This window comes from Arvicanthis niloticus, chromosome 29 (genome assembly GCF_011762505.2).
Source record: "Arvicanthis niloticus isolate mArvNil1 chromosome 29, mArvNil1.pat.X, whole genome shotgun sequence".
Taxonomy (NCBI): Eukaryota; Metazoa; Chordata; class Mammalia; order Rodentia; family Muridae; genus Arvicanthis; species Arvicanthis niloticus.
Window position 1 is genome coordinate 235,238 of NC_133437.1, and position 27,680 is coordinate 262,917.

The 27,680-nt window shown below is 45.5% G+C and overlaps 1 protein-coding gene across 1 annotated transcript in view; it reads left to right on the plus strand.

Annotated features, from left to right (window-relative positions):
• The first annotated feature begins 16 nt into the window (after window positions 1-16).
• Lig1 (DNA ligase 1) overlaps window positions 17-27,680 on the plus strand; it is a 33,719-nt gene continuing 6,055 nt past the window's right edge. The window contains exons 1-21 of the mRNA XM_076926972.1: window positions 17-173; window positions 1,780-1,853; window positions 4,255-4,344; window positions 7,053-7,188; window positions 8,384-8,504; window positions 10,486-10,581; window positions 11,674-11,781; window positions 13,507-13,632; window positions 13,776-13,851; window positions 14,780-14,860; window positions 15,107-15,163; window positions 18,251-18,423; window positions 19,122-19,288; window positions 19,637-19,713; window positions 20,823-20,914; window positions 21,126-21,225; window positions 22,298-22,383; window positions 23,001-23,116; window positions 23,427-23,522; window positions 25,258-25,368; window positions 25,926-25,997. Of these exons, the coding sequence (XP_076783087.1) occupies window positions 1,789-1,853; window positions 4,255-4,344; window positions 7,053-7,188; window positions 8,384-8,504; window positions 10,486-10,581; window positions 11,674-11,781; window positions 13,507-13,632; window positions 13,776-13,851; window positions 14,780-14,860; window positions 15,107-15,163; window positions 18,251-18,423; window positions 19,122-19,288; window positions 19,637-19,713; window positions 20,823-20,914; window positions 21,126-21,225; window positions 22,298-22,383; window positions 23,001-23,116; window positions 23,427-23,522; window positions 25,258-25,368; window positions 25,926-25,997 (2,046 nt within the window). The 5' untranslated portion in view covers window positions 17-173; window positions 1,780-1,788. The remainder of the gene's footprint in view (window positions 174-1,779; window positions 1,854-4,254; window positions 4,345-7,052; window positions 7,189-8,383; window positions 8,505-10,485; window positions 10,582-11,673; window positions 11,782-13,506; window positions 13,633-13,775; window positions 13,852-14,779; window positions 14,861-15,106; window positions 15,164-18,250; window positions 18,424-19,121; window positions 19,289-19,636; window positions 19,714-20,822; window positions 20,915-21,125; window positions 21,226-22,297; window positions 22,384-23,000; window positions 23,117-23,426; window positions 23,523-25,257; window positions 25,369-25,925; window positions 25,998-27,680) is intronic.

The window sequence follows — 27,680 nt, forward strand, 5'->3', positions numbered from 1 at the left end:
CTCCGGGCGATAGTAGCGGCGCGCGATACTCTCAGGCCCCGCCTTCGCCCGTCTCCGCCTTCGACCCCGCCCGCCAAAGTCTGCGCGCGAAATCTGTGTGCCGCGAATTTGGGGCTTTCGGGTTTGCGTCTCTGAGCGACCGAGTGTGGCGTCCGGCAAAGTGATTTGGAGAGGCAAGTGGGTCCGTGGGTGGGGTTGGAGTCGGCGAGCGTGCCAAGCACTTGTCGCCAGTGAGCTTTGCTGGTTCCGGGTGCGGGCAGCGGAACGGGCATGGGGACGTCGGGGTTGGCCGAGGGCGCAGGCGAGAGGGCTGCAAGGAGCCGCGTACTGGGAGAGCCACTGCCTGACTGGATGACCAAGGCCACAGCAAGTTGGAAGTTTCGGCGTCTGCCGAGGCCTGGTGGAGGCCTGGAAGGGCGGGGCTCTGGAGAAAGGCTGGTGGTGGGCGTGGCCATCGGAATTAAGTGGCGCCAAGAGAGGAGGGGCGGCCTAGGGCTGGAGGGAAGGTTTCAGAGTGTGGCGGTTAACCCCGGACGCCTGCTGTCAATTAGTATAGGATGCTAGATGTTATGGGATGCTTGTAGTGAGCATTGGTCAGATAGCGGACCGATTTGAAGGTGGGAGAAGCTTGGCGCGATGAATGTCAGGGTGCAGGGAAAAGATGAACACGGTTGGGATAAAATTGGAGATCTGGAAGTGAGGCCTGAAAACACTTAAGGGAGGATCAGATCTTGCCGCTTATTGTGTGTGGAGTTGAGGAGGCAGAGAAACTTGGACAGGGAGAATAGAAAGAAGTTGTCCGGGTGAGGATGGACATCTAGAAAGGGAAGCTGGCATTTGGCAGCCAAGGAGGGCTTGAGATACAGCTTAGTGATTGAGTGTATGCCTAGCAGCAACAGACCCTGCCTGTATTATATCTTCAGTGATATAAAGAGGGAGGGTCAGATAACGAAATTTAATTCTCAAAGACTAAAAATGTGAAAAAAACATGTTTTCAGTAAAAATTTTCATATTATATGGAAAGCAGTCACCATTAAGAGAGATTTCCCACATTCTGATTTGGAAATTTTATGCTGTAATAATAATTTTTTAAAGATTTATTTATTTAATGTATGTGAGTACACTGTTGCTCTCTTAAGATCTATGAGAAGAGGGCATTGTATCCCCTTGCAGACGGTTGTAAGCCACCATGTGATTGCTGGGAATTGGATTCAGGACCTCTGGAAGAGCAGTCAGTGCTTATAACAGCTGAACCATCTCTCCAGCCTCCCCCCCCCCCCGTCTTAATAATAAATCTTAGTCAAAATTCCATATTTGTTTTTAAAATTGGGTGTTTTTTCTGAAGAGAAAATGTATGTGTGTGTATACACCAGGTATTGGTAATGCACATGAGTGTGTGGGAATCCAGGCCCATGTGTGCAAATACCACTCTCTGCCTTATTGTCTTTAAATAGGGCTTCTCACTGATCCTGAAGCCCAATCATTGTTCTGGGTAGTTTGGCTGACCGGCCAGTGAGCTTCTGGGATCTGCCCTTATCCACCTTTATCTACCTTATAATGCTGGGTTTACAGGCATGTACAGCCATGCCTGATATTTATTTTACGTGGGTTTTGGGCATTCAATCTCTTTCTTTTACAGTATGCACTCTTACCCACTGAGCCATCTCTGTAGCCCTTGATTACGCATGTTCTTTTAAGAAGAGTTGTTCTCCCTTTTTCCCCAAGTCTTAGTTTCTGCACAACCCATATCCTTAGCTGGTCTTTGGATTTCTTTTTCAGGTACAACTGATGAGAAAAAAAGAGCAAGAGAGGAAAGGAGAGACTTCTGCTGCCAACATGCAGAAAAGTATTATGTAAGGTCCCTGCCATGCTCAGGGACTTTGTGTCTTTGTGTTGGGACATTTCTTGGGGGAATAAGAACTAACATTCACCTCAGATAGGGCACTGGTGACACAAGTCAAAGAAATCATTCTACCCAAATGTAGCTCAGTAAACCAGTAAGTTATAGGGTGTTACTCACAGGAAAGCTGCTGCCCCAGAAGCAACCACATCACTCTAAAGCTAACTCCAGCATGGGGATGACTCCTGAAAGCTGCATCCCTGGAGCTCTCTGCTCAACATGCAGGCAGCTCCACTGAAGAGTCCCCTCACCCTCAGCAATTGCTGGACTATTTTGTAAACCTTGGGGAGGGGCTAGTGAGTCCTATAATTTTCTGAGGCTCTTCAGTGTTGTGAGCTTCCTGATTCTTGAGCTCCTCCTTGCAAGAGGAAATGTCCACATGATTCATTCTCTAAAAACCTAGGCTTTCTGCTTCATATCTGCCTTTTCTGAGAAGACCTTGAGGGAGACCTAAAGTTGAAATTTCCTAGAGTTGAGTAGTATGGAAAATGGGAAGTGGGACATAGGAGAAAGGTAATGACTCAGTTAACTCATTAATTAATTTTTAGTTGCAGGGTATGGATCCCTAATGCAGTAGTTTTTAGTCATCAGTTTTGCCCCCTGGGAACATGTGGCAATGACTGGAGACATTTTTGGTTCTGATGGTTTAGGGGGTCTACAATCTGCTTTTGATATCTAGTGGACAAAAGTTAGACATGCATTAAACCTCCCTCAGTGCACAGGACAGCCTCAGTGCTAGTTCAGAATCTGTGTACTAATGCAATAGCTTTAGGAACATGAGAGAGGAAGGCACTTGGTTTCCATAGTTGTAGGCTTGGTTAGATCCATGTACCAAAATGTTGTCATGGTCTGTGTGTCCGTGTCCGTGTGTGTGTGTCCGTGTGTGTGTGTGTGTGTGTGTGTGTGTGTGTGTGTCTGTGTCTGTCTGTCTGTTGTCTGTCTCTCTCTCTCTCTCTCTCTCTCTCTCTCTCTCTCTCTCTCTCTCTCTGTGGTCAGCTCTGTTACCTTTGATGTTGTTACTCTCAGGCTGGCTCTCCCAAAATTAGAAATCCCAGAGTACCTCTCTCCTTTATATTTTTTATTTATTTTTATTTTTCTGTCATATATTACATCCTGACTGAATTTTCCCCTTCCTTTACTCCTCCCAGCCCCTCCCTCCAATTCACTGCTCATCCATTTCCTTTCAAAACATGAGCAAGCCTCTCAGGGCTATTAGCCAAATTGGCATAACTAGTTACAACAAGTCTAGGGACAAACCTCATATCAAGGCTGGATGAGGTAACTCACTAAGAGGAGAAGGGTCCCAAAAGCAGGCAAAAGAGAGATACCCCCTCCTACTTTTAGGAGTCCCACAAGAATACTAAGCTCTACAACCATAACCTATATACAGAGGACCTAGCAAAGACCTATACAGGGTTTGTGATTTCAGATTCAGTCTGTGAGCCCCTATGAGCTCTACTTGGTTGACTCTATAGGTTTTGTTCTCCTGGTGTCATTTACCTTTATGGCTCCTACAATTCTTCCTCCTCCCCTTCTGTGGGGTTCCCTTGGCTCCACCCAGTGTTTGGCTGTGGGTCTCTGCAACTACTCCTGCTAGATGGAGGGTCTTTGGTGACAGTTGGGCTAGGCATCAATCTATGAGTATAGCAGAATATCATTATGAATCATTTCATTGACTTTTTTCCCCTTCCAGTCATGTTCGCTTTTATCCTTGGTCTCTAGGTTGTCCAGCCTCTGGCTCCTGGCCATCCTCCTCTCTCTGTTCTCACCCAGAGCTATTTATAGTCAAATTTTGGCTTAGACAATCACAGTGACTACAGGTATGCAGTGCAGTGTACTAATTTTTAAGTCCTGGGTTATGTGTCTATGTATCATAGGTGTAAATGTTGGTCACTTATATACTAAGAGAAAGAAGGGTGTATCCGATAAAGGAGGGAATAGATACTAGCAGACTCAGACCTGATCATCCACCCTAGATACTGCGAAGCACAAATCCCCAGGCGCTCATGTGATGGGAAAACCTGGATATAACCTGTCCTGAGATAACAGCTCTTAGTTTATATGCTTTTGTTTTCTTACTTTCTTTTCTTGACTTTTACACACTACCCCCTTGCCCCTGCCACCAAGAGTCTAGAATAGAATAAAACTCAGGGTCTTTGCCCAAGCTAGGGAAGCCCTCTACCACTGAACTACTAAATTCCTATCATTGTCCCTCTCCCCCAACCCCCAACACTCCTTAATGTTATACAAAAGTATAGGAATCTATATGGCTGGGGACGGTGTCTGAAGATACAGGTATTGTCCAGGTTTGCAGAGCATCAGTGCTATTAACTCATTCCCTTGTGCCCCTTCAGGTCATTTTTTCAACCCACAAAAGAAGGTAAAGGGAAGAAGCCAGAGAAGGAGACACCCAGCAGCATCAGAGAGAAGGAACTCCCTCCAAAGTATGTAAGGGGCTGGGACAGCGTATGCCTTTAACAGTCAAGATTCTTTTGTCTGTGTGTGTTAAAAACCCATTTCAGATGTATCAGGCCTCAAAATGATATTTAATTTAGATGGCTGACAGTCAACAGAATTCTTGTCAGGGATCTGTTTGCGCATGCTTTGCATTCATTCTAGACCAGACTCTCCAAGAGTTAGTAATGTTGGCCACATTTTGATTCATACATTTTTCGGAAAGATGCTGGGTGGCCTTGTTTGGGTAACATGATCACCCTTGGGCCAGAGCATGGATGTGAATACATCTGGTCATAATCTCCAAATTGAGATGTTGAGCAGGAAACTTCACTTCCTTTGTCCCAGCTTCCTCAGCAGTAAAAAGGTACCTAATATCTGATAAGCTTTCTGCATGGGGTCAGTGAGTGAATAGATGTACCTTTTTGTTTTTGTATTTCAAGTCAGGGTTTCTTTGTATAACCTGGCTGGCTATCCTGTAACTCGATCTGTAGACGAGGCTGGCCTCAAACTCACAGAGATCCATTTGCCTTTGCCTCCCTATGCTGGGATTAAAGGCCTGTTCCACCACTGCCTGCCCAGATGTGCCATTAATAACACTACTTACTGCAGAGTGGCACTCTGCGCATGTAGGAGTCAAGCTATAAATGTTGAATTAGGTCACTGGTCATATACATTGCTCTGTGGAAATGCATAAGAACGTTTCTTTTCTGTGATTTACTTAGGTCATGCTATGTATGTTATGTTACTGTTTATCAGCTTGCTTTTGTTAATATAGCACAGAGGAATTTTCTTTTTTCTGTTAAAGAATACAGGAGCTCAGTTTTTTAAGTTTCTATGTTGTATTCCCTTCTATGGCTATCCTAAAGAAATTATTTAGCGTTTCATTTCTGGTGAATATTTAGATTGTTTCCTTTTTGTGGGTATTATAGTTCTATACTAATATATTAGGATTTGCTTTTATTTTTAATTAAGTGTAATTATGTGTGTAGGTTTTTTTTTTGTTTGTCTGACATTGGTCTCTATATGAGGAATTATATATGGTAATCATAAAGACATTAACCCAGATAACTAAGGAGAAATTGGACCTTGGGCCTAGAGAGATGGTATAGTAGTTAAGAATACAAACTGCTCTTGCAGAGGACAACAGTTTGCTTCTCAGCACCCATGTCTGGTCGCTCACAGTTACCTGTAACTCCAGTTCCAGAGTATCTAATACCTGTGGCTTCTTTGAACAACTGTGCCCATTTGTACCTATTCATGCATAGACATACACATAATTAATAGTCATAATGATAAATCTAGGGACTTCAGAAATGGCTCAGCAGTTAAGAGCATTTGCTTCTCTTCCAGAGGACCTCGGTTCAATTCCCAAGTACTCAGGTAGTGGTCACAACTACCTGGTACTCCAGTTCCAGGGGGATCTGATGCCTTCTTTTGGCTTAAGCAGGCACTAGGCATTATTATGGTACATAGATATACATGTAAGCAAAGCACCCATACACATGAAAGTAAACAGATTTATGTTTTTTTAATCTAAGATTTCTTGAACTCTTTCCATTAATCCTTCCCAGAGGAAGCACTGTGACCAGTGTGCAGTGCTCTAGCAAACACATTGATTGACATATTAGATGCTTAATATACCTGATGAATGGGTAAGTGTCTATCATAGGAGCACAGGGCCTGCCTGTTTGATGCTGTTAGAGCTCCAGTGGTTGGCACAATGCCTGACAATGTAATCTGTACACATTCACGAACACCTTTAGCTTACTTTTAAATAACAAAAGCGAGACTATTAAATATGTAAATTGCTTGTATAGGTTGTATGTTCATGGTACTGTATATATGTATTTACTCAGAAAACAGCTGTCAAGTATTTTCTATGTGCCATCACAGCTCAAGACACTGGGTTTTGAGGTGAACCAAGTGAATGGCCATTCTTCTACTCTCCTAAAAGCTTGTAGGACTCTTTCTGTGGTGCGGAGCATGAACCTGCTTCTCTCTTTGTAAGAAGTTTTGTAGGGTGAGTGCCTGTCACCAGATAGTAAGGAGTTGCTGATACTCATGATGGCGTCTGTTCATACCGTGAGCTTTCTGAGAACACTCAGGACTTGAGTGACTGCCACCAGCATGTATGACGCCATGCCTATGTCCTCATAAGCTGAAAGATCGGTTCTGGCATCAAGGGGACAGTGATTAAGTGTCCCTTTGCTCATGTAAGACTTCAGCTATTATGCTGTTGCCTGATGATGTCTCCTGCTGAAACGCTTGTGACTAAGAGAAAAGGTCTTCAAGTAGATATTAGTGTCAAGACTGTCCCTGGTGAGAAATCTACCTGTTCTTCATGACATGTCCTGACAGGATGCCTCAGGCATGAGATAGAGAAAGGGAGGGAGGAAAGGATACTTAAGTACATATAATGAAGTCAAGTATGGTGGCACACATCATAATCCCAGTGCTGCTGAGGTATAGGCAGGAGGATCAGGAGTTCAAAGGCAGCCTCTGCTACTTACTGGGTTTGAGGCCAGGCCTAGCTACATGAGACCATCTCAAAAGGGAAAATAAAAGCGATTGTCATGGAGGCACCTAGAAGATGCTCACTGCTCACTGAAATGGAAGAGAAGGGAATGCAGAGTTTTGTGGGCGGTTTCCCCATGCTGCCTGCCATGCGCTCCACCATCACCCTTCTGACTTCCAGGGTGGCGTTGAAGGAGAGGAATCGAGTGGTACCCGAGAGTGATTCTCCAGTGAAGAGACCAGGAAGGAAGGTAACTCAGGTCCTGAGCAGTGAAGGAGAGGACGAAGATGAAGCCCCTTGCACCCCCAACGTCCAAGTACGTTCCAGCAGCCTGCTGGTTTCCTTACTAAATTTAATTTTTGTGTGTATGTGTGTATATCCTTGCTGTGCACGTGGAGGTCAGAGGACAACTTTGTGGTATTCTCTGCATCCACACTCACGTGAGGTTTAGGAATTTAACTCTGGTCTCTAGACTTGTGCATCAAGCACCTTTACCCACTGAACCATCTTGCTGACCTCAAATCTGCCAGTTTCCTCGTCACTCATGTAGCTGAGTACAGTAGCTGTACAGGAAGACTCTGTGGGGACATTGTTCAGGTGACTGGTAATCTCTGCTGCTGTTCTCTGAAGCAGGAGGGTTGGGGTACAGGGTTCCAGTCTACCTCTTTTCTGGGAGGTGGGGCTCATTGGGCCCCTTGACATCATCATACCTCAGGTACCTCATGGAGAACATACCTGTAGTGCTGGCTGTTTCACAGTTATCCTGTAATTATGTAGGTCAGGTAACCTGGAGTGGATTCTTTTAGAGTGTGGGCAGGGCCTTTTGTTTCTGGAGCCTCTAGGGGAAGACTACTTTCATGTTTCTTTTTTTTTAGAAGCTTGTTCCTTCCATTAGCTGAGGCAGTTCTAGGTTCTCTTACTGTGCTTTCTGTGGTCACGTTTTCTTGTGACTCTTCTTCTACTTAAATTTTTTTTATAACGTGTGTGTGTGTGTGTGTGTGTGTGTGTGTGTGAGAGACATGCAAGTGCATGCCATGTATATGGTATCACAGGATAATGTACAAAAATTAGTTCTCTTCTTGGATCTTAGAACTATGAGGGAGGTTGAAATTGCAGTCCTTAGTCTCATGACCACACTAGTTGTAAAGGAGGCAGAGAAATAGAGTCCTCAGGCCCATGATTGTATTAACTCCAAGAGAAGTTGTTAAATCTTTAGTAAGGCCACCATATGTGTAAGTATAAAAAAAAGATCTGTTCCTTTAAGAAGCAGAATTAATATTGGTTTTTCATAATGGAGTGAATCTGGGAAACTCAAAGTTATATTAGTGGGTATAATGATACCTAGGTGAGAAAAGGTGGTAGCCTGGGTGGGAATGGGACTGTGGAACCAGAAATGACATTGTACACGAGAGGCTGAGTCCATTCTGCTCTGAAGCATGTAGTAGCTGTGACTGCTAGGTGATGGCATGCATCTTCTTTATTCTAGATCTGTTCTTTCTGTCTCCTTTCAGAAGCCTGTGCCAGACTCCAAACAGAGCTCTCCTCCCAGCTCTGACACATGTCCTGAGAACAGTCCTCTTTTCAACCCCTCCATGGACATCTCCCCATCAGGATTCCCAAAACGTCGAACTGGTAAGGACAGGCCAGCTCCATGCCGTCTATCCGTACTACTCATTGTGATCATCCTTCCAGTGGCTCTGATGGTAGAGTTGTGGTGGTGAGCATGGTTAACTGTCTCTGGGCTATGTGACCTGTGGCAAATAACCTCACCTTTACTTGTGGAACTGGTGATTTGAAGTATAGTGCCAACTGCCCAGAAGTGCCAGGATTGAAAGCTGATTCATGTAAAGTGCATGGGCCTGACTTAGCCCACAGTCAGTGCTTGGTATATGTGGGAAATTGTGATTGTCATGGGGAGTGCTGCACAAGGCTCTAAGAAGGAATACAAGAGTGCAAGTGTGGAAACTTATGGAAAAGCAGGTAACTAAGCTGAGCCCTGAAAGGCAAAGGGAGCCAGGTAGGATTCCAGTAGTGTGAGGGAGTTGGGAATATCTGGGTCACTTAAGTTTGGAGTTCTGTTACAGGGACCACAGAGTTTAGGGGACACTGAATGAAGAGATTAGAGAACATTCTACAGAATCAACCAGAGACGGGAGGCCTAAATGGAAGGAGAAGAATTGGTATGGGGAAGGGCCAGGTGAGGGCTGTATGTGACTTGAGGACTGAGTCTGCTGTGATGGTTTGCAGTGTGGTGACTGAGATGGGTACTTGTAAAGTCTCAGTGTGTTAATTAGTGGACATTGGAAAGCTGGTGCATGCTGTAAGATCAGCGATACTCATTCAGTTCAGCCAGTGCAGTCTCCAGATGTAAAATAGAAAATCCGAAACTCTGCAACACCTCTGGACCCAAGCATTTTATTCAGGGTACTCCACAAGAGCAGGCCTCAGTAAGGGAAGTCTTTCCAGTCTCCTGTGAGACAACTTGGGTGTGGGAATCTGCTTTTTTTATAGAATGTTGTCTATTTTTAAAACCCTAAACACAATGTGTGAATTGACAGGTACATTCACACAACATGTCAGATTTTGAAAACTTAGTGTATATTTATTGTTCTTTCTTTTCCCTTCTCATACTGTGACAAAATACCTTCCAGAAACGTGTAAAAGAGGGGAGTTTGTTTTGGTTCACGGTTTGACAGTGCGGTCCGTAGTGACTGGGAAGGATGGCAGTAGGATTATATAAGGAAGCAGAAGCAGATAATGCTAGAGCTCAGCTCATTTTCTCCTCTTTTGTTTTTATTATTCCTAGTTCCCAGCCCATGGTATGGTGCCACCCAAAGTCAGGGTGAATATTCCACAGTGAAATTTCCATAAGAACTCCCTCACAGACACAGAAGTGCATCTCCTAGGAATTTCAGGTTTAGTCAAGTTACAATGAATGTGAACCCACACTCAGCATTTTAAAAAGACTTGAAATTGTGTTCAGATCATGATGTATGATTAAAACTAGGTTCTCCAGTTTGGCTTTTTCTCGCTCCTTTAAACACTCAAGTTTAATACCACATATGCAGCTTCCATGGGGCAGAGCTATTTACAGGGCTGCCCTGGGAGCTCAGAAGTCAGTTGTCCATGGAGCCTAGGGAAGGTTCAGAAAAGGCACCTAACTTTCCCAGATAGGTGCCACATGTACAAAGGCTGAGAGGCAGGAAAAACAGGACACGTGGGAATTCTGACACTATGGTGTTTGTGGAGAATACAGTGTAGTTTGAAGAGGCAGTGTGAGGATAGAGTATGGTAAGAGCTAGAGAGGAGTGTGGTGACTGGATCCTCTGGGTTCTCAGACAGCAGGCTGAGGGGCTGAGTGCATCCTGTTATCATTTACTGGAGCTTGTTTCCTTTCTCAAAATGCAAGAGAGGGAGGAACAAACAGCGAGAATAAATAACTCACCCAAGGTCACAGATCAGAGCTGGAAAGATGAGGTGTACATTGGGGTAGTGTCTATGGTAGGTAAGAAGAGGAAGGGGATCCAGAACCTTCTAGGTTGCCCCTCCACCAGACAGTGTGTCTGATCACTGGGGCAGACACAGACAAACGGTGCCCTCTTTATCTTTCTAGCACGGAAGCAGCTTCCCAAACGGACAATTGAGGACACTCTCGAGGAGCAGAATGAAGACAAGGACAAAGCAGCTAAGAAAAGGAAGAAAGAAGAAGGTGAGGGAACAAAGATGAGAGGAGCTTGTTTGTGTGCTGGTGTCTCCAAGGGACACAGAACAGGGACCTGGAAGGGTAGGGGATGTGTGTGCAGTACAAGATGTTTAGACTTTCAAATCTGATATCCAAACCTTTAAGTCAACATTTCAGACTTGGGGCCAGGCATGGTTGCCTGTGCTTATTATAATAGCATTCAGGCAGCTGGGGCAGGGGGATCACTGCAGTTTGAGGCCAGCCTGTTCTACATAGCAATGAATAAATAGTAAAATGAATACATTTTCCAGATCCTAGTATACAGGAGCTCATTGTGAAAGCTTTTTGAAACTTTTTGTCTTAATTCAATATTATTTATCTATAATTTCAATTTTACTGTGTTTTATTTAATAGAAATTACTTTTCATTGGTGGTGAGTTCAAGGATGTTCTTTGAGACTACTGGAAACTAACAAAATTCCCTTAGCTAGCTTTTCATGTAGTGTCCAGCAGGTGTCGCTGTGTTCCCTTGGAGGCTGTAGACTGCTATAGACTGTTGAGGATTCCCTTTATCTTGGGGGCAACACAGGGAAACAGCCATAGAGCTGGATCTGGTGATCATGGGAGCTGTCAGTTCAGTTGTTGACCCAGCCAGGATCTTGTTCATGTGATAAGACTAAAAATCTCCATATGGCCCAGTTTCCCATGACAGGTTTGACTTACTTAGTGGAGACTTGATTTCCTATTGGCAATTTGTAGTCAGTAAAAAGTTTCACTGTAAGTTGGAGATTTTAGCAGTTCTGAGTATCTCCTAGTAAAAGGAGTTCTAAGGCAGATTTCCCCCAGGTTAGTGTCTGTAATTTTATCATTACCCTGGTGGCATGACTTTTTAGTACATTTGTAAATAAAAATGTACAGGGTAGGCAGGTGCTTCACTACTGAGTTACATGTCAGTATCTTGTTTTTGAGACAGGGTCTCACACAGTTACCCAAACAAAAAATGGAATTTACTCTGTAGTCCAGGCAGGCTTTGGACTTGTGCCTTCCTGCTTCAAACTGTCTACTGTGTGGGAGTGCCTTTAGGCCCCACTTCTGTTTTAACTTTTCTGTCTGTCATCAGAAACACAGACCCCAACAGAAAGCCTCACAGAGGCTGAAGAGGTAAAACAGAAGGCAGAAAAGGAGAGGGACCAGCCCATAGTAGCCCATGGGCCCACCAAGTCCCCTGGTGAGTTGGTTATTCCCTCAACTTCATGATCCTGCTTGGGGCATCACTTGTCTGTGGCGGGTGGTTCACTGAAACAAGGCACAGAGTCCCCAACTTGGATTCAGTGTGAACTCCAAGATAATCAGAGGTTTTGGTTTTACCTCATGCATGTGGGAAGAGAGAAAAGAACCTTCAAATAAAATGCTTTTAGACATCATAGGTGTCAGTCAGATACAGCCAACTGGGTAGGTGCTTATTAAGTGCAATATCTAAGCTTAGTTACAGGATTCAGAAGCGGGAGTGCTTCCTTGGTGTCATTGAGACCCCTGTGTCATAGGTTATGTTTGCAAAGAGACTTTTAGGCATATAAATATATCTATTTTCTATAAGAAAAATGGTGCTTTTTTGCTTTTTTTGTTTGAATCATGATAAGATTTTAGGCTTTTTTTGGGGTGGGGGGAATGCTCATGGTCAGGTCCTGATATATGCTAGGCAGATGTTTAATTCTGAACCATACCTCAATCTTCTCACTAGTGGGAGAGGCAGGTACTCGGCCACTGAGCTACAGCCCCTGCCCCTCACTGGGGGATTTTTTAAAATTTATTTTTAGAGAATTATTTATTTATTTTATGTATATGAGTGCACTGTAGCTGTCTTCAGACATGCCAGAGGGTATTAGATCCCATTAAATTACAGATGGTTGTGAGTCACCGTGTGATTGCTGGGAACTGAACTCAGGACCTCTGGAAGAGCAGTCAGTGCTCCAATTGCTGAACCAATTTTTCAGCCCTCATTGGGGATTCTAGGCAGGTGCTGTGCTACTGAGCCATGCTCCAGTTCTTTTTTTGTTTTTGTTTTGTTTTTGTTTTGTTTTGTTTTGTCTTGTCTGAGACAAGATCTTACTATGAGATGTAGAATGGCTTTGTAGTTTTATAATTCACCTACCTCAGTGTCCTGAGTAGCTGGTATTTCACGGTGGTGGCCACCCAGCTGGGTGATAAGGTTTCTTTTCACTACCATTCCTAAGTTTTCCATTTTTGGTCCAGTGTCACCTGTGCTTTCATTGGCACTGAGGAATGAACATTAGGCCAGAGAGGCCTTGCGTTTACACAACAGATGCAGAAAGGTCAGAATTGCTTAATTTTCCACTCATAGTGTGCAGTGACTTTGGGGTCAGGTAGAAACTATTTATAGTGGTAATTTTATGGGGACTTTCTGCCCCATTCTATACTGTTTTGCTCCAGAGTAAATGACAGAGACATCAGATTTTATAACAATCTGCTGGCACTGTGCTGGGCAGGTTGGGTGCTATTCTAACCTGTTTAGTCTATTAATAACCAGATAAATTCCTCATTACTTGTCAGTTGAGTCTTGGTATTTCCATGTGTATCCTCAGTGCGAGCTTCTCTTGGCTATGTGCTTGTGGTCCATCATCTTCCATCCTGCTTCATGGCAACTGTCTTCTGCTCTCTCTTTTCCTTCTCTGTTGCATGGTCCCTTCCTGAGATCACTTCACTCTATTGGAAGTCTCACCTTCCTTTCTCTGCTGCCCAGTCACAGGCTCTAGCTTTTTATTTACCAATCAGAGATTATTGGGGAACATTCTTCATAGCACATTGGTCAATACAATACCCATGTCCAGACTGCAACCTGATCTTGGAGTACAGAACTCAGCATCTGAATACACAGTGTACAAGACCAGCTCCAACAACTGTTTGTATCACCATCATCTCTTTCTTGTTTCAGAGTCAGTAACCCTGACAAAGACAGAGAATATTCCAATGTGTAAGGCAGGTGTGAAACAGAAGCCTCAGGAAGAGGAACAGAGCAAGCCTCCTGCCAGAGGTGCCAAGACACTGAGCAGTTTCTTCAGTGAGCACCTTTCTCATCTTTATCCATCTGGGCTGTGTAGGCAACAGATTGTGGGGCTCTGTTTAGGCAGTGCTGGCTGAACAAGGCACCAGAGTTGGACCTATGAGGAGTAAGGATGCTCTGCTTTCTGTCTTCCTTTGCAGCACCCCGAAAACCAGCAGTGAAAACTGAAGTCAAACAAGAAGAGTCAGGCACTCCAAGGAAAGAAGAGACCAAGGGGTGAGTTAGTGCTCAGGTCTGAGAAACATTTCCTAGCACATTCTCTTCTCCAAGTCCATGACTCAGCCCTAGCTTGGATTTTCTCCTCTTGCAGGGCTTGGTCATTGGTCAGTGTTTTAGACACTTGGACCCTCTTGCAAAGCCTTAGGATACAGGCAGAGTAAAAACTATTTAGGGAGTTTGCATACATTGATTGCTTGGCGTCTTGTCTGACCTCTAGCTTCTAGTATGACTTCCAAAGGGCTAAGGGTATACAGCAAGGTAATCATGGTATTAATTCTTGCCCCTCACTCCGACTTACCTCCCTAGAGTGGTTCTGCATTGTTCCCACGACAAAATCTTAAGCCTCTTTGCCCACTGGTACCACCCAGCACTCTATCCTCAGTTCTTAGCACACTGATTCCCTATACTGAGCATGCTCTGGGAGCAGCAGACATCTACATTGGAATCTCCTGAAGGCCTCTCTGTGTCAGCACTGGGAGGCTAATGGATATGGATCAAGATCCACTTCTCTTTCCTGGTAACCACTCTAGATTATAGTAGTGGGACTGAATAGGCTGCTAAATGATGGTTTTATTGTAATTGGGTTGTTCTTATACCACTGGTTATGAACACAGGATTTGTTGAATGGACAATCAGGTGGATAGGTGGATACACATCCTATAAAGTAATGGGACCAGATAGATCCCTTCCATGCCTTACTGAAAGCTGTATGTGGACTAGAGTTGTGGCTCAGTAGTAGACTTGTCTAGAATCACCAAGTGAGGGGCTGTGGGTTGTGGCTCAGTGGTAGAGTACATGTTTAGAATCTACCAGTGAGATGATGGAAATGTGTTAACCTTTGGCCTTGTGAGCCAGGCCCAACACTTTGAAAAGTAACTTCTTAGACCCAAATTTACCCAATTTCAACTTTCCTTTGCCTCCACAGAACCCTGGATCCAACAAATTATAATCCTTCCAAAAATAACTACCATCCCATTGAAGATGCCTGCTGGAAACATGGCCAGAAGTAAGGAGTTAGTCTTCCCATGCTGTCTTATGTCCTGTCCCTGTGACTATGGGAGGCTGCCATTTTGACCTCTATAAGAAGAGCTGTCACATCTCTCCCCTCTCTGTTTTGAGGACACAGAATTATGGGAAGGGATAGGGGATAGTTGCCTCTGCATTTATCCCCCAGGAGGATGTGAAGAGGAAGGATGGAGACAGGATGTTACAGCCTACTCAAGTACTTCTCATATCTCATTTTCTTTCTCAGGGTCCCTTTCCTCGCTGTGGCCCGGACATTTGAAAAGATTGAGGAGGTTTCTGCTCGGTAATTGGTTACTCAGGCATGGGGGCAGGTTCTTTGTGGCTCTGTTCTCAGCATGGCATTATGTGCTGCCTCCTGCCCCGCAGCCTTTCCTCACCTCTTCTTACCATGGTCACTGTCCATTAACAAAAATGGCTGACATAATTTTGAGGCTCAGCCTGAGAAGACCCTTAGCATCTCTTTTCTTTTCCATTTGGCTTTTGAGAAAGGGTCTTTCTATGTAGCCCTGGCTGTCTTGGAACTCATTTATGTTGGCCAGGGTGGCCTTGAACTCGAGATCCACCTCCTCTGCCTCCCGAGTGCAACTATTAAAGGTTTGGACCCCTATGCCCGGCTACAGCATCGTTTTTGATGGCATAGTTTCTTGGTCTAAGTGGGTCCAGCCTGTGCTTAAAGTATGCCTGCAGCCAAGAAAGCTATGAATGCAGCTGAACATAGATGTATTAACACTTAATCCCCTGTGAGAACTCTCTCTCAGTGATTGTAACTTTATTGTGCCATTCTGGAACTTTTCAGATATCCTCCCCTGTCAGTGTCAAAGGTTGAACATGCTTGTGTGAGACACAGGGTCAGCCAGGTCTGCAGGGTTAGGAAACAGATTCTAGGAACTATAGGGGGTGTGTCACACAAAGTGACTTGTGTCTTGTTTGTGCATCTCAAGTAAATGGAAGTCTAGTCTTGGTTACAGTGAGGATGACCTCACTTGCCAAGCTTCTGCAGAGCCTTCCCTCCCAGTGATGTTCCGTGTCAGCATCAGTTGTCCATGCTGGCACCTTTGCTCCTCTCTCAAATCCTGTCCTTTCCTGGCCTCTGATACCTAGGGCTTTCTTCTGTGTGTCTAGGTGATATAAGTATTGTGGGGTATACCTCAATCAGTCTCATTCTTGTTTTCAGTTCTCCATGTTGGTTTAAGCTTTCCTGGCATATATAAATGTCCCTATAATATTTCTTCATTTTAGTACATCTTTAGGCTGCCCTCAATGCTTTGGCCTTAGAAATGTTTCCTTGGGAATGTTTAAGAACTTCCCATGGGATGTAATCACCAAAGTGAGACAATGGAGGACATGGGAAGAACCTTAAGCATCAGGATATGTAGTTCAGATGGCGGCTTGTAGCAGCAGCTCGGTGAGGCAGCCAAGGGGACAGTTAGCATTGCTCTGATTCCTGGTTGTGTGCCTGTGGCAGGTGGCTTGGCCTCCCCCTCTAAGCTTTAGTTCCCCCATGAATAAAGGGAAGAACATATATCTCTGTCTTTTATGGAGATTGAGTTTATCAACATAACATACTTCGAGGGAACTGCAGGATAACTATTCTGTTTTGACCCATAATCTAAAATCTTGGGGTACAAATTTTTTTAAAGCTTTTTTTTTTTTTTTTTTAAGTTTTCTGTTTTGTTGTTTTTGTTTTTAGAAAACTTTCAAAACAATAGAGTGTCCCCATGTTTCTGGACTGCCTTTCATTGTGTTGTCTTATTCTGGTTTAGGGCTATGGTCAGAACCAAGATGACCAGAATCAAGAAGTCGACACCAGCTGTTAGTGACAAAGATTCCCACTTTCATTTGCCTTGTGACACTTGCCCTTTTCTGTCCTGATTTCTTGTCTGGATTCTCATTCATGGTGTTTAGCTGGCCTGTCCCCTCCATCTGTCTGTGTTCTTTGTGACTTCGCTACTGTTAAAGGTTTTGGTGGTTCTCAGTTTGGATTTATAGCCCATTTTCTCAGAATTAGTTTTAGGCAATGTTTTCTCACTGCATATGATGTCGCTGTCCTGGTCTTCCATCGCTCACCTGGCCCCAAGGCTGAGTGCCTGGCTGCTTCCCTGTGCAGTCTCCCTCTTGGCAACCTTGTGGAGTAACCTTCACCCACTGTTCCACTTCTGCTGCTGTCACAGGACAGCAGAAACAGATTGCCCCTAGGTGAATTAAAACAATAGAAAGTTATTTCCCCACAGTACAGGAAGCCTGAGGTCTAAAGCTAAGATGGTGATAATAGTTTGCTTGTTGACAGGCAGGTTAACGCCTCTTGAGGCTTGGAGAGAGAACTTAACCTGACATTTTCCAGCTTCTGGGACTCTAGCCAGCCTTGGCATTTCTAGGCTTATACATATCACCATGTCCTTTTCTGAGAGGGCCTGGGCTGGATCACCTTTATCTAGCATGCTTTTCTTTCCATCCTTATTCATACCTACAAAGTTCCTGCTTCCAGATACGTCACATTCTGTTGCTGAGCAGACATGGGTTTGGGGAAGAAGGTATCTGTACATCCCAACACCCAGTAGTTGATTTTTTGTCTGCATCAGTCATCCATTCTTGTGGTCTTTGCACAGGAGTGATGAGGTGGTCTGTATTTCCCTTTTTCCTCCTGCCTTTCTAAAAGAATTGTTCTTTAGGCTTGTTCTAAGAAAAACACAGTCTTTCTTTAATTTTTTTTTTTGGCCGGGGGTTTGGGGGAAGAGGTCTCATGTAGCTCATGCTGGCCCTGAACTGCTTGCTCTTTCTGCTTCCACCTCTTGAGTACTAGGATTGCATATGGGTCTCCACACCCCAGTTTATGTGGGGATTTGTACATGCTGTGTAAGCATCCTAGCAACTGAACTATATCCCCAGCTCACATGGCTCTTTAGTTAGACCACATAAGTGGGAGAACAGCGTTTACAGGAAGCATGGCCATCATTTTCAGTGGCTTGAGTGTCCTAGAGTGGACAGCCTTGACCTGACCCTCAGCCTGATGCTTCTTAGCTTCCTGCCCTTGGATAAGTCTTTCTGTCCCTGTTTTCTCACCTGTAAAGTGGGCATAATAATGTCACCTGTCTTAGAGTGGGCGTGGGTCCAATCAGTTAGATGGTGGAAAGGGTTTCAACCAGTGGCTTCTTGAGGAAGAGTCTGTATGGCTGCCGCTCTCTGTCAGTGATTCCCACCATCTTCATTGTAATTTTTTTCAGTTGCCCTTCCACAAGCAAGCTGTTTTTGTTCTCTTGGCTCCTTATCCTTCTCCTTTCTCCTGTTCTTTTCATTTTTCCTTCTAACTTCTTGGGGTGCCACACCCCACTGAACTTGACATAGGTGGACACACCCTGGCCGTTTCTTTCAGGCTCAAGATGGTGGAGACACTGAGCAACCTGCTGCGCTCTGTGGTGGCCTTGTCCCCTTCAGACCTGCTCCCTGTTCTCTATCTCAGCCTCAACCGCCTCGGGCCGCCTCAGCAGGGACTAGAGCTGGGTGTTGGTGATGGTGTCCTCCTCAAGGCAGTTGCCCAGGCCACAGGTAGGAGAGATCCAACAAGAGAGGGCACTTGAAGTTTGTGAAAAAGTTGGGGCTGGGGGGTAAAGGTAGAGGAAGAGGCCAGTGGAAGAGTACTTGACAAGGCCAGAGTTTCAAGGTCTGGGCAGTATAGGGTGGGGAGGCACAACCTGTGTTGTGCTGTGTGATAGGAGCTGTGTGATGGAGAGGAAGGGTGATGAAAGTTATTGAATTGTCTTGACTACTTGCTTGTCTTTCTAGCCAGTCTCCTGCTCTTACCTCAAGTGTGCCATAATAGGACTCTGTTTTCAAACATAAGCAAGGTCAAGGCGTATCTCATACTTTTTAAAAGGCAGAACAATAGAAACACGATAAACAAGAGGTTGTAGACTGTTAGAGACCAATTAAGGATCGAACAGGCAGCCCTTTCCACTTCCATTGGCCCCATCCCATCCCATCCCATAGGTTTTAGTTCTATCTACACATAACTCCCAGTCTGGGTGTGTTCACCCAGCTGCTTGTCTTTCTCAGACTGACTGTTGGCTTAGGCTTCTTATGCCGACCTAATGGGAGCAGACATTTACTAATTGTACCAAGGAAGCAGTCTGTAGACAAGGGGAAGCCCCCTAAGTCCAGATAGCTAGAGAAACATCCAGCCAGTGAAGAGAAACGGGTTGCTGCACTGTCCTCTCCTGCTTTCTTCCCCATTGCCTCCTCTATAGGTCGTCAGCTGGAGTCCATTCGGGCTGAGGTAGCTGAAAAGGGGGATGTGGGTCTCGTGGCCGAGAACAGCCGCAGCACTCAGAGACTCATGCTGCCTCCACCTCCACTTACCATTTCTGGAGTCTTTACCAAATTCTGTGACATTGCCCGGCTCACTGGCAGTGCTGTAAGTAGAGCAGGGTGGCTTATCCCAACACCCAAATGTCACAAGAAACAAAGCAAAGCCTGTGGGGACTGTGTACCTTAGTGTTCATTTGTGCTTGTGCGTTTACAATGTCTCTTTCCATTCTTCTCTGGAGAACCTACCATCTAAAGCCATGTGTCCTGGGTGTCAGGGCACCTGTCAATGCTTGTTGGACAAAGGGAAAGAGGCAAAGAGAGCTAGTTCATTGTCATTGTTCTCAGATAAAGACACTACAACAGGTGATGGTTGTGGTGATCGCAGCAGTGGCAGCTTTTCTAAAGTTCATACGTGTTCTCTGATGGTTCCTTGTCTATTCTCTACTTTGTTCAGTCCATGGCCAAGAAGATGGACATTATCAAGGGCCTTTTTGTTGCCTGCCGCCACTCGGAAGCCCGGTTCATTGCCAGGTCAATATGGGGCGCATGGGACTGGGGAGATGTATGGACTTAGCTGGTGAGCACTTGGCAGCTGCAGACATTGCTAACACCCTGACTGCCTTCTCATGAGAAAAGTACCAACATGACCCAGTTCTGACTTTGCATTGGAAGACTGTTTTAGTTACCTTTGCATTACTGTGGTTAGACCACTTGGTGAGGAAAGGAATATTTTAGTTCATGGCTTGGATGGTTTGGTCCATCTTGGTGGGGAAGACATGGTAGGGTTTATGGTAACAGGAGTTACTTATGTGGGAGCCTGCTCGTATCACAGCAGATCAGAAAGCAGAGTAAGACCAAGACCAAGGCCTGTATAACCTTCTGTATAGTGGCCTACTTCCATTGGGTAGGCCCCATTTCCTGAAGTTTCTACAGCCTCCCAAAATAGTATCACCAAGCTGTAGACAAGCATTCAGAGTATGAGCTGTGGAGAACATTTCATATCAAACCATAATTACTTTCTGTCATGGACTAACTCTCCTCCATTAGTGATGCTGCCTAGAGAAGGATCCTGGAGTTCAAGGGTAAATTTTGTGATTAATTACTGATGTCTCCCTTGGCTCATGTTCAGCATAAGCTGTCATGACAGTGGAAGGAAAGTTACTGATCTCTCTTGAAGTGTGTCTTGAGGCAATTTTTTAGGTGTTCTACTACTGTACCTACTGTTTGATGCCATCTAGTCTCCCAGCCAGTATGTGAGGTATTATCCTCACTGGAACTGAGGTACGGTGCGGGCAGTGTAGCTACCCAGCCTGGGATGGGTCAGGTTTTTGACTGTCACACCCAGTAGCAAATTAGGTTCTGTTTCAGCTTTTGCCTTAACTTGGCCTCCTCAAGCCTCTACCCTCTTGGCTGTGAGATTCCTCCTGTCTCCCAGTGACCATCAGTCATGGCCATCTCTGGCTGGCCCTGATTTTCTCCTCTTTTAGGAGTTATGTGATATGTTGAGTCCCTTTGAGGCTTTGAAGACTGAATATTGAAGAGGTTCCACAAAAGGTGGAGGTTGGGAGACAGGAGCAGGCAAAGTGTGATGGGCAAGATGAGAGTGGCCAGTCAGCTCACACCTGCTGCTCTATCCTCAGGTCCCTAAGTGGGCGGCTGCGCCTTGGGCTGGCTGAGCAGTCGGTGCTGGCTGCTCTTGCCCAGGCTGTGAGCCTCACACCCCCTGGCCAAGGTGAGTAGCTCTGGCCCATTTTCCTCCCATCACTGTGTTACTAGGGCTTGTCTTTTCCATCTGTTGCCCCATTCTCTTCTGAGAATGCACTTGGGCAGCCTACCTCATTTCTTGCCCTATCACATGCCATACACCACCCTCTGTGACCCTGGACCCTTGAATTACTGAGGGGTCTTGCTCATTACTAAGCTGCTGGTTGGTCTTTTCATAGAATTTCCCATAGCCGTGGTGGATGCTGGGAAGGGCAAGACAGCAGAGGCCAGGAAGATGTGGTTGGAAGAACGAAACATGATCTTGAAGCAGACCTTCTGGTGAGATGCAGGGTTGGGGCAAAATAATGACTAACACATGAGTGACTGACATGGGGCTCACAATAACAAGGTATTATGGTCTAGATAGGGATGATGCTGGGTTGTGAGCTATGAGAGGCAGAGATAGCATGTGAGGGTTGCAGGCACAAGATGCCCAGAGTTTCAGCCAAAGCCCTAAGGTACCCAGAGAAGAGGGCAGTGACTAATCATAATAGATATTACCAGCACAGAGATGATTAGGGCTTTATAGTGAGCCACATGGAAGGACTTTAGCCATTGACTGACCTGGTTGTTATGCCAGAGAGGAAAGGGGGACAGTGAGCCGTTTCATAAATGTCCCCATTGTACTGGATCTGCACCTGACTGCCCTGGGTGCTGGGCACACAGCAGTGATGCGTTTCTCACAGATCTCCCAGTGGCTCAGCCTCTGGAGCATCCAACATCTGCCAAGCTCTGTCCAACCCACTCTGCCCGGTCCCAGACTAGCTGAATAAGTCAACAATAGCCTTGAGTGGGACACAGTCACGGGGACATGAGCAAGGGGTAATGGAGGATGCATGCTGAGGAAAAAACAGCATGATGTGTGGTGACTGAGAGTAGAACACCAGGTGGCCAGAGTTGGGGACATGGTCACAAAGATAAGTAAAGCCCAGGCATGGGCTGAGGGATCTCTATCTAGAGTTTTCAGTTAGGAGTTTGTAGAAAGAGCTGTCATAAGCTAGGTGTGGTGGTACAGTCTTGAAATCCTAGTATACCTTTGGTATCTCAAGTTCTCTGCCAACTTGGGATATGTAGCAAGATCCTGTCTTATAAAATCAAGCAGTGGGTTTGTTGACTGCTTTGCTAGAATCCACCAGGAAGGGGCTAAGAGTGTGCTTGCCTAGAATCCACTCCCTTGAATTTGCCAATGCCTGCCTAGGTCTGTCCTATTTGGGTTCCAGGTATGGTATAGTCCAGCAGCAGAAGGTTGTCTACATATGCCCAAGGCTTGGGTTCTACCCCTTTTCTCAGCACCATGGAAGAAAACAAAAGACCTTGTCATCTTGCTTTCTTTTCTCCAACCCATGCCTAGTGAGGTGCCTGACCTGGATCGAATCATCCCTGTGCTCCTGGAACATGGCCTGGAACATCTCCCAGAGCACTGCAAGCTGAGCCCAGGTATGACTCCATAGGTCCTCAAGGCTGGGGCAGCTATCTTCCATGGAGCATGTGTGAACAACCATACCCAAACTATTTCTGAGTACTTGTTCTCTTTGCTGAGGCCCTTATCTTTTCCCCCTCAAGTCTTTGTGAACTGAGCCGGGGATGGGCTGCAGCAGTCCAGAAGGCAGTGGTTTGGCCACAGAATTTGTCATGTACATACATGTTCAGAGCAAGGCAGGCAGCTGTGGCAGCATGTGGCTGTGCTCTAGTGTTCATCCGGGGACCTGGGTTCCTTCTATCTCGTCCTTCTATCTGCTTCCTTTCACTCCAAAGCCTATATGATCGGGGAAGGTGGGAGGTAATGTTGCTTGTAAAGGATATGACTAATGTGACCATATTACTTGTTTGTTACTTATCACTTCTGTACCTATTTATGGCCTTTATTAGCGTCTAGGGAGGCAGGTATGGGGACCCAAGTTTCTCTTCTGAAATGTGGGTAGTCCTCTCCCTTACATGATGTCAGGAGAAGTGAGTAGTAGGTGCAAATGCACATTGGTAGCTTTTGCTTCTCCCTCTAATTCGTTATCTGTTGCCTTTCCTCTGCCCTCCTAACTTGCTTTCTTTCCTCCCAGGGGTCCCTCTGAAACCAATGCTGGCCCATCCCACTCGGGGTGTCAGCGAGGTCCTGAAACGCTTTGAAGAGGTCGACTTTACCTGCGAGTACAAGTACGATGGGCAGAGGGCACAGGTATGAGCGAGTCCAACCCTTCCTGTGTGAGGAAGGTACTCGGTATAGGTCTTAAGTGCCATACACACACACATACACACACACACACACACTTTAAATAGAAGTTTTAAAAAAAAAAAAAAAAAAAAAAAAAAAAAAAGATGGTGGATGCCAGACACAGGTTCAAGGTATCAGGAAACTTGAGGTGATTTTCTCCCATCTGTGTAGCAGCTCTTTGAGCTTCCCAACCTATGAGTGAAGATGAGATATGAAGACAGTGTCACATAGGAAGAACTGGCTTGATTTCCTCTTCCTTCTCCTGTGATGGTAGATACACGTTCTGGAAGATGGAGAAGTGAAGATCTTCAGCAGGAACCAGGAAGACAACACAGGAAAGTATCCTGACATTATCAGCCGCATCCCCAAGGTGAGCATCTGCCTGCTGGGTTGTACAGCCCCCTCTGGACCAACCTGGTTTTGTGGGGATGGAGTTCACTAGGAAGAGTTTGGAAAATATATATCTGCATATGATAAACTTGGCTTCAGTGTGGCCTGAGCCAATGTTGCTTACTTTTCTGATCTGGAGCCAGGTGTAGGCTGTTCTGACTCCACTATCTTTGGTTGGTCAGCTTTTCATCCCCATTTTTGTCTCCCCATAGCCTCTACAATCCAGACAGAAACAGTGAGAAAGAATGTTTTAGGCTTATGTCCCACCCAGCCCGCTACCCCCACTGGCTTCAGCTTATGGATACTGTCTAACACAGATTCCTTTGAATGACTTTAGTAGAATCCTGGATCAGGCTGGAGTCTGTCCAGTGGTGAGGCTGAGAGAGGATCTCAAGAACTCTGGAGTGTGAGCAGCTGGGGTTGTACAAGTAGCTCAGAGGCAGAGCAGGGCTCGGTCTTAGGCCAGGAGTTTCTTTGCACCTTGTGGATATTAGGAATTGAATCCGATCCTGTGTAAGAACATTACTCTTTACCACTGAGAACACTTAGTTTTGCTGTATCCCAGAAGTGGCCTTAAGCAATATGTTTTCTCTGTGCCAGTTCTTATTCAGCAAGAGTTGATTAGGCCTCTACTGTGTGCCATGACCTGTGGTACCACAGGCAGGGCTTGCTGCTTTCATTAGAGATGGGCAATATGGACTCTGAAGAAAAGGTCCAATATCTATGACTGAAAAAAAAACCCATAACTATGGCTGAGATAATGCTCAGTGGTTAGAACACTAGTGTAGAGTCTTAACAATGAGAAACTGGAGGTGTGGCTTAGTAGTACTGCACTTGTCTTTAGTCCACCAGTTAGGAGCTGAAGGCATGGCTCACTGATGGAGCCATTGCTTTGAAAACACCAGTGAGTGACTGGTAGTATGGCTCAGTAGTAGAATGTTTGCTTGACATGTGCTACCCAAGACCCTATGTTTAATCCCTAGCACTAGTGAGGGAAAAGTAGATTTGAACTTTTTTTCATTTGTCAAGAAAGCAGTGCTCCTAAACCGTACAGCTAGCTCTGGGATGCAATGAGAAAGGCAGTTCCTGGCATTGTGTCTTGGAAAAGAAGGCTTTCCAGGGAAGGCAGACCACAGGAAAGGGAGTGGGGAGGAAGACAAGCAATGCAAAGGCCCAGTGCTGTGAGACACCAGTCCCTTAGAGACACAGACCACCTGCTGATGTGCTGAAGCCACAAGAGGCTGAGGGGACCAGGCAAGGAAAGAGGATCAGGAACTGATGAAAGTTCTCTAAAACTCAGGGAAGTGGCATACGATTTATATCAGCAAGTACAGCCAAAATAATCAGGGTTTGTGAAAACTACCCTGTCTGCTAGCCAGAGACTATTGCAGTCAAGGTCAGTGCAGGATGGGAGGCTGGCAGTTGGGGGTGGTTGAGGTGGGGTGTGGTGAGGTGGAGACAGTCTGGCTTAGCCAGATCTCAGAGTGGAAGTATTGGGTTCACAAGAAGTTGAATGTGGTTAAGAGAAGAGGGAAGTTTCTCTGGCTGCTGCTACAGTGTCGGGTCTGTTGTACCAAATGTCAAGACATCAGGAAAGCTAGTATACCTTGGTGAGGACTTGTGTATTGCTGAGGTCAGCTGTGGTTTGAGAGAGCAGTGGAAAGGTAAAGGAATTCATTGGTCTGCTTCTGTCTTTTGACCTCTTCCTTTTGTAGATTAAACACCCCTCAGTCACATCTTTCATTCTGGACACTGAGGCTGTGGCCTGGGACCGGGAAAAGAAGCAGATCCAGCCATTCCAAGTGCTCACTACACGCAAGCGCAAGGTAGCATCAACCGATATGCTGCTGGAGCAGTGCCACACTTTGTGTCTTTCCTCCCAGTCCTGACTTTTGGGGACTACTTGGTTCTCTAAGGGGCACAATGAATCTGGATGTGGATCTCCTAGCTTTGGCAAAGTGGCCACCATTGTACAAGCCATCACATTCTTATCCCAGCATCCCAGTTAGGAAAAGTAGAAGGGTTCTTTTCCTGTATCTGTCATTTTACTATGAAAGCCCTATTGGGGAAGTCACATATCTTGTACCTCAGCTGGCTTTCCTTTTATATTTAGTTGGCTAGAATTGTGGCATTTTATCATCATCAGCTAGCTACAAGGGAGGCTGGAAAGCAAATCATGTGTGAAGGAGAATGAGGTTAGGATTTCCCAAGAGCCACCCTCATTTAGGGCTTATGCCTGCAGCATTGCTGCCTCCTAGGCAGTGTGACCTTAGCTGGGGGTAGGAGTGAGGAATGGTAGGGTCAGCCTGAGACGTGATGAGATAGGGCACAGAATGACACCTCTCCTGCCCTCATGCCTGGTCTCTTATTCTGTTCCAACTAGGATGTTGATGCATCGGAGATACAGGTGCAAGTGTGTCTGTATGCTTTTGACCTCATCTACCTCAATGGAGAGGTGAGTTCTGCTTTGTGACAGGTGGCCACAGGTTGGAGAGAGCTTGGAGCTGTCTCTTTGGCTTCTGTTTCTGATTTTACCCCAGCATTGAGCTGGGATCTCATGCATGGGCAGTAGCTTTCTTAAGTGTGGACTTTGGAGGTCAGAGGCCCCCAGTCTTCCTTGCAGGGTGTTTTTGAGGACTCTTCTTGTGGTTTTACATTTGTATGATTCTTCTTCCTATCATATCTGTATGAAGTAGGTTTTTCTCCCCATGACTGCAGAAACTTTGGAAAAGCCAGCTTCTGTTCTCTTAAACAAAAGGTTCTGTACACAGTCATTCAGCTGTAGCCCCTCTTCTGGCTATTCTTTTGGTTTTTTTGAGACAGGGGTTTCTCTGTGTAGTTCTGGCTGTCCTGGAACTCACTCTGTAGACGAGGCTGGCCTCGAACTCAGAAATCCGCCTGCCTCTGCTTCCCAAGTGCTGGGATTAAAGGCGTGCGCCACCACTGCCTGGCTCGCTGTTCATTTTAAAATAGAGATGTGTTTTATAAAACATGCTGTTTGGAGGCATGGAGGTGTAGCACAGGAGCAGACCACATGTTTAGCTTGCTCTCAAGACCCCAAGCTTCATTTGCAGAGCAGAAAAAAATGCTATTTGGGTGTATTGGATGCACTGTTTTTTAATGAATTAACAAGTCTTTAAATTTCAAAAGTTCTGTATCACAAATATCAAGAAGTGTGACCCCTCTTCTTTTCCCCTAAATAGAAGGTCTTTAAACAAGAGTCCTCAAGTACATTTTAGTAAGCTGGGGGTGTTGCTCAGTGGTAGAGTGTTGTGGTAAATCTCTGACCCAAACACGTCCAGTCAAGGAAAACACAACTCAATATTTATGATTATAAACTGCAAGCCTTGGATTGGGCAGACTTACCATTGTATTACTCTATTCCCCAGCTATGAGATCCCTTAAAACCTGTGGTTTTCTAAGCCATGTTCTTCTCCTCCTCCTTGTCCTTCCTCCAATGGCTCCAAAGGCTCCTCTGGCTCCTTGGCTCTCCATAAGCCTCCCTCCCCCCCCCCCCCCAACTCCTCTTCTAACTCCTCCTCTTCCGACTCCTCCCCTAAGCCTTTTTCTCCACCTCCCCTTCTACTGCCCAGTCATTGGCTCTAGCCTTTATTTTATAAATCCAATTGGACAGAAGGTTCACAAGATTCACTCCTCCTCTGCAGCCCCTCCCAGGAGTGGAAATACCATGAAAGCAAAAGGCTAGGGCTATCCACATCAGTAGAGTCCCTGCCTAGAATCCCCTAGTGAAGGGCTGAGGCTCAGAAGTAAAGTACATGCATGCCTGGTGTTTATGAGACCTGATGTCTCATAAATATCTCTAGTCTTTAGTATCTGCTTTAAAGAAAAGAAAAAAGATTATTAAGGGTCTTGAGACTGAAAAGTTTGAAAATGGTCATTTAGAATACTAGAAATCATTTTCACCTCAGCCTAGTGAGAGATCATCCTATGTGCTTATGGGGTAGGGCTGAGTTGTAAAATCTCTCATTCTTTTCTTGACTCCTCTCTCTGCTTCTCTCTTGATGTCTTCTGTCTGGCCAGTGCCAGTCAAATCTCTGTACTAGTTCAGATCTGAATCTGTTACTGGGGCATCAGGAGAACTGACATTCTATATGGACCTGGCTAACTGAGCCACAGA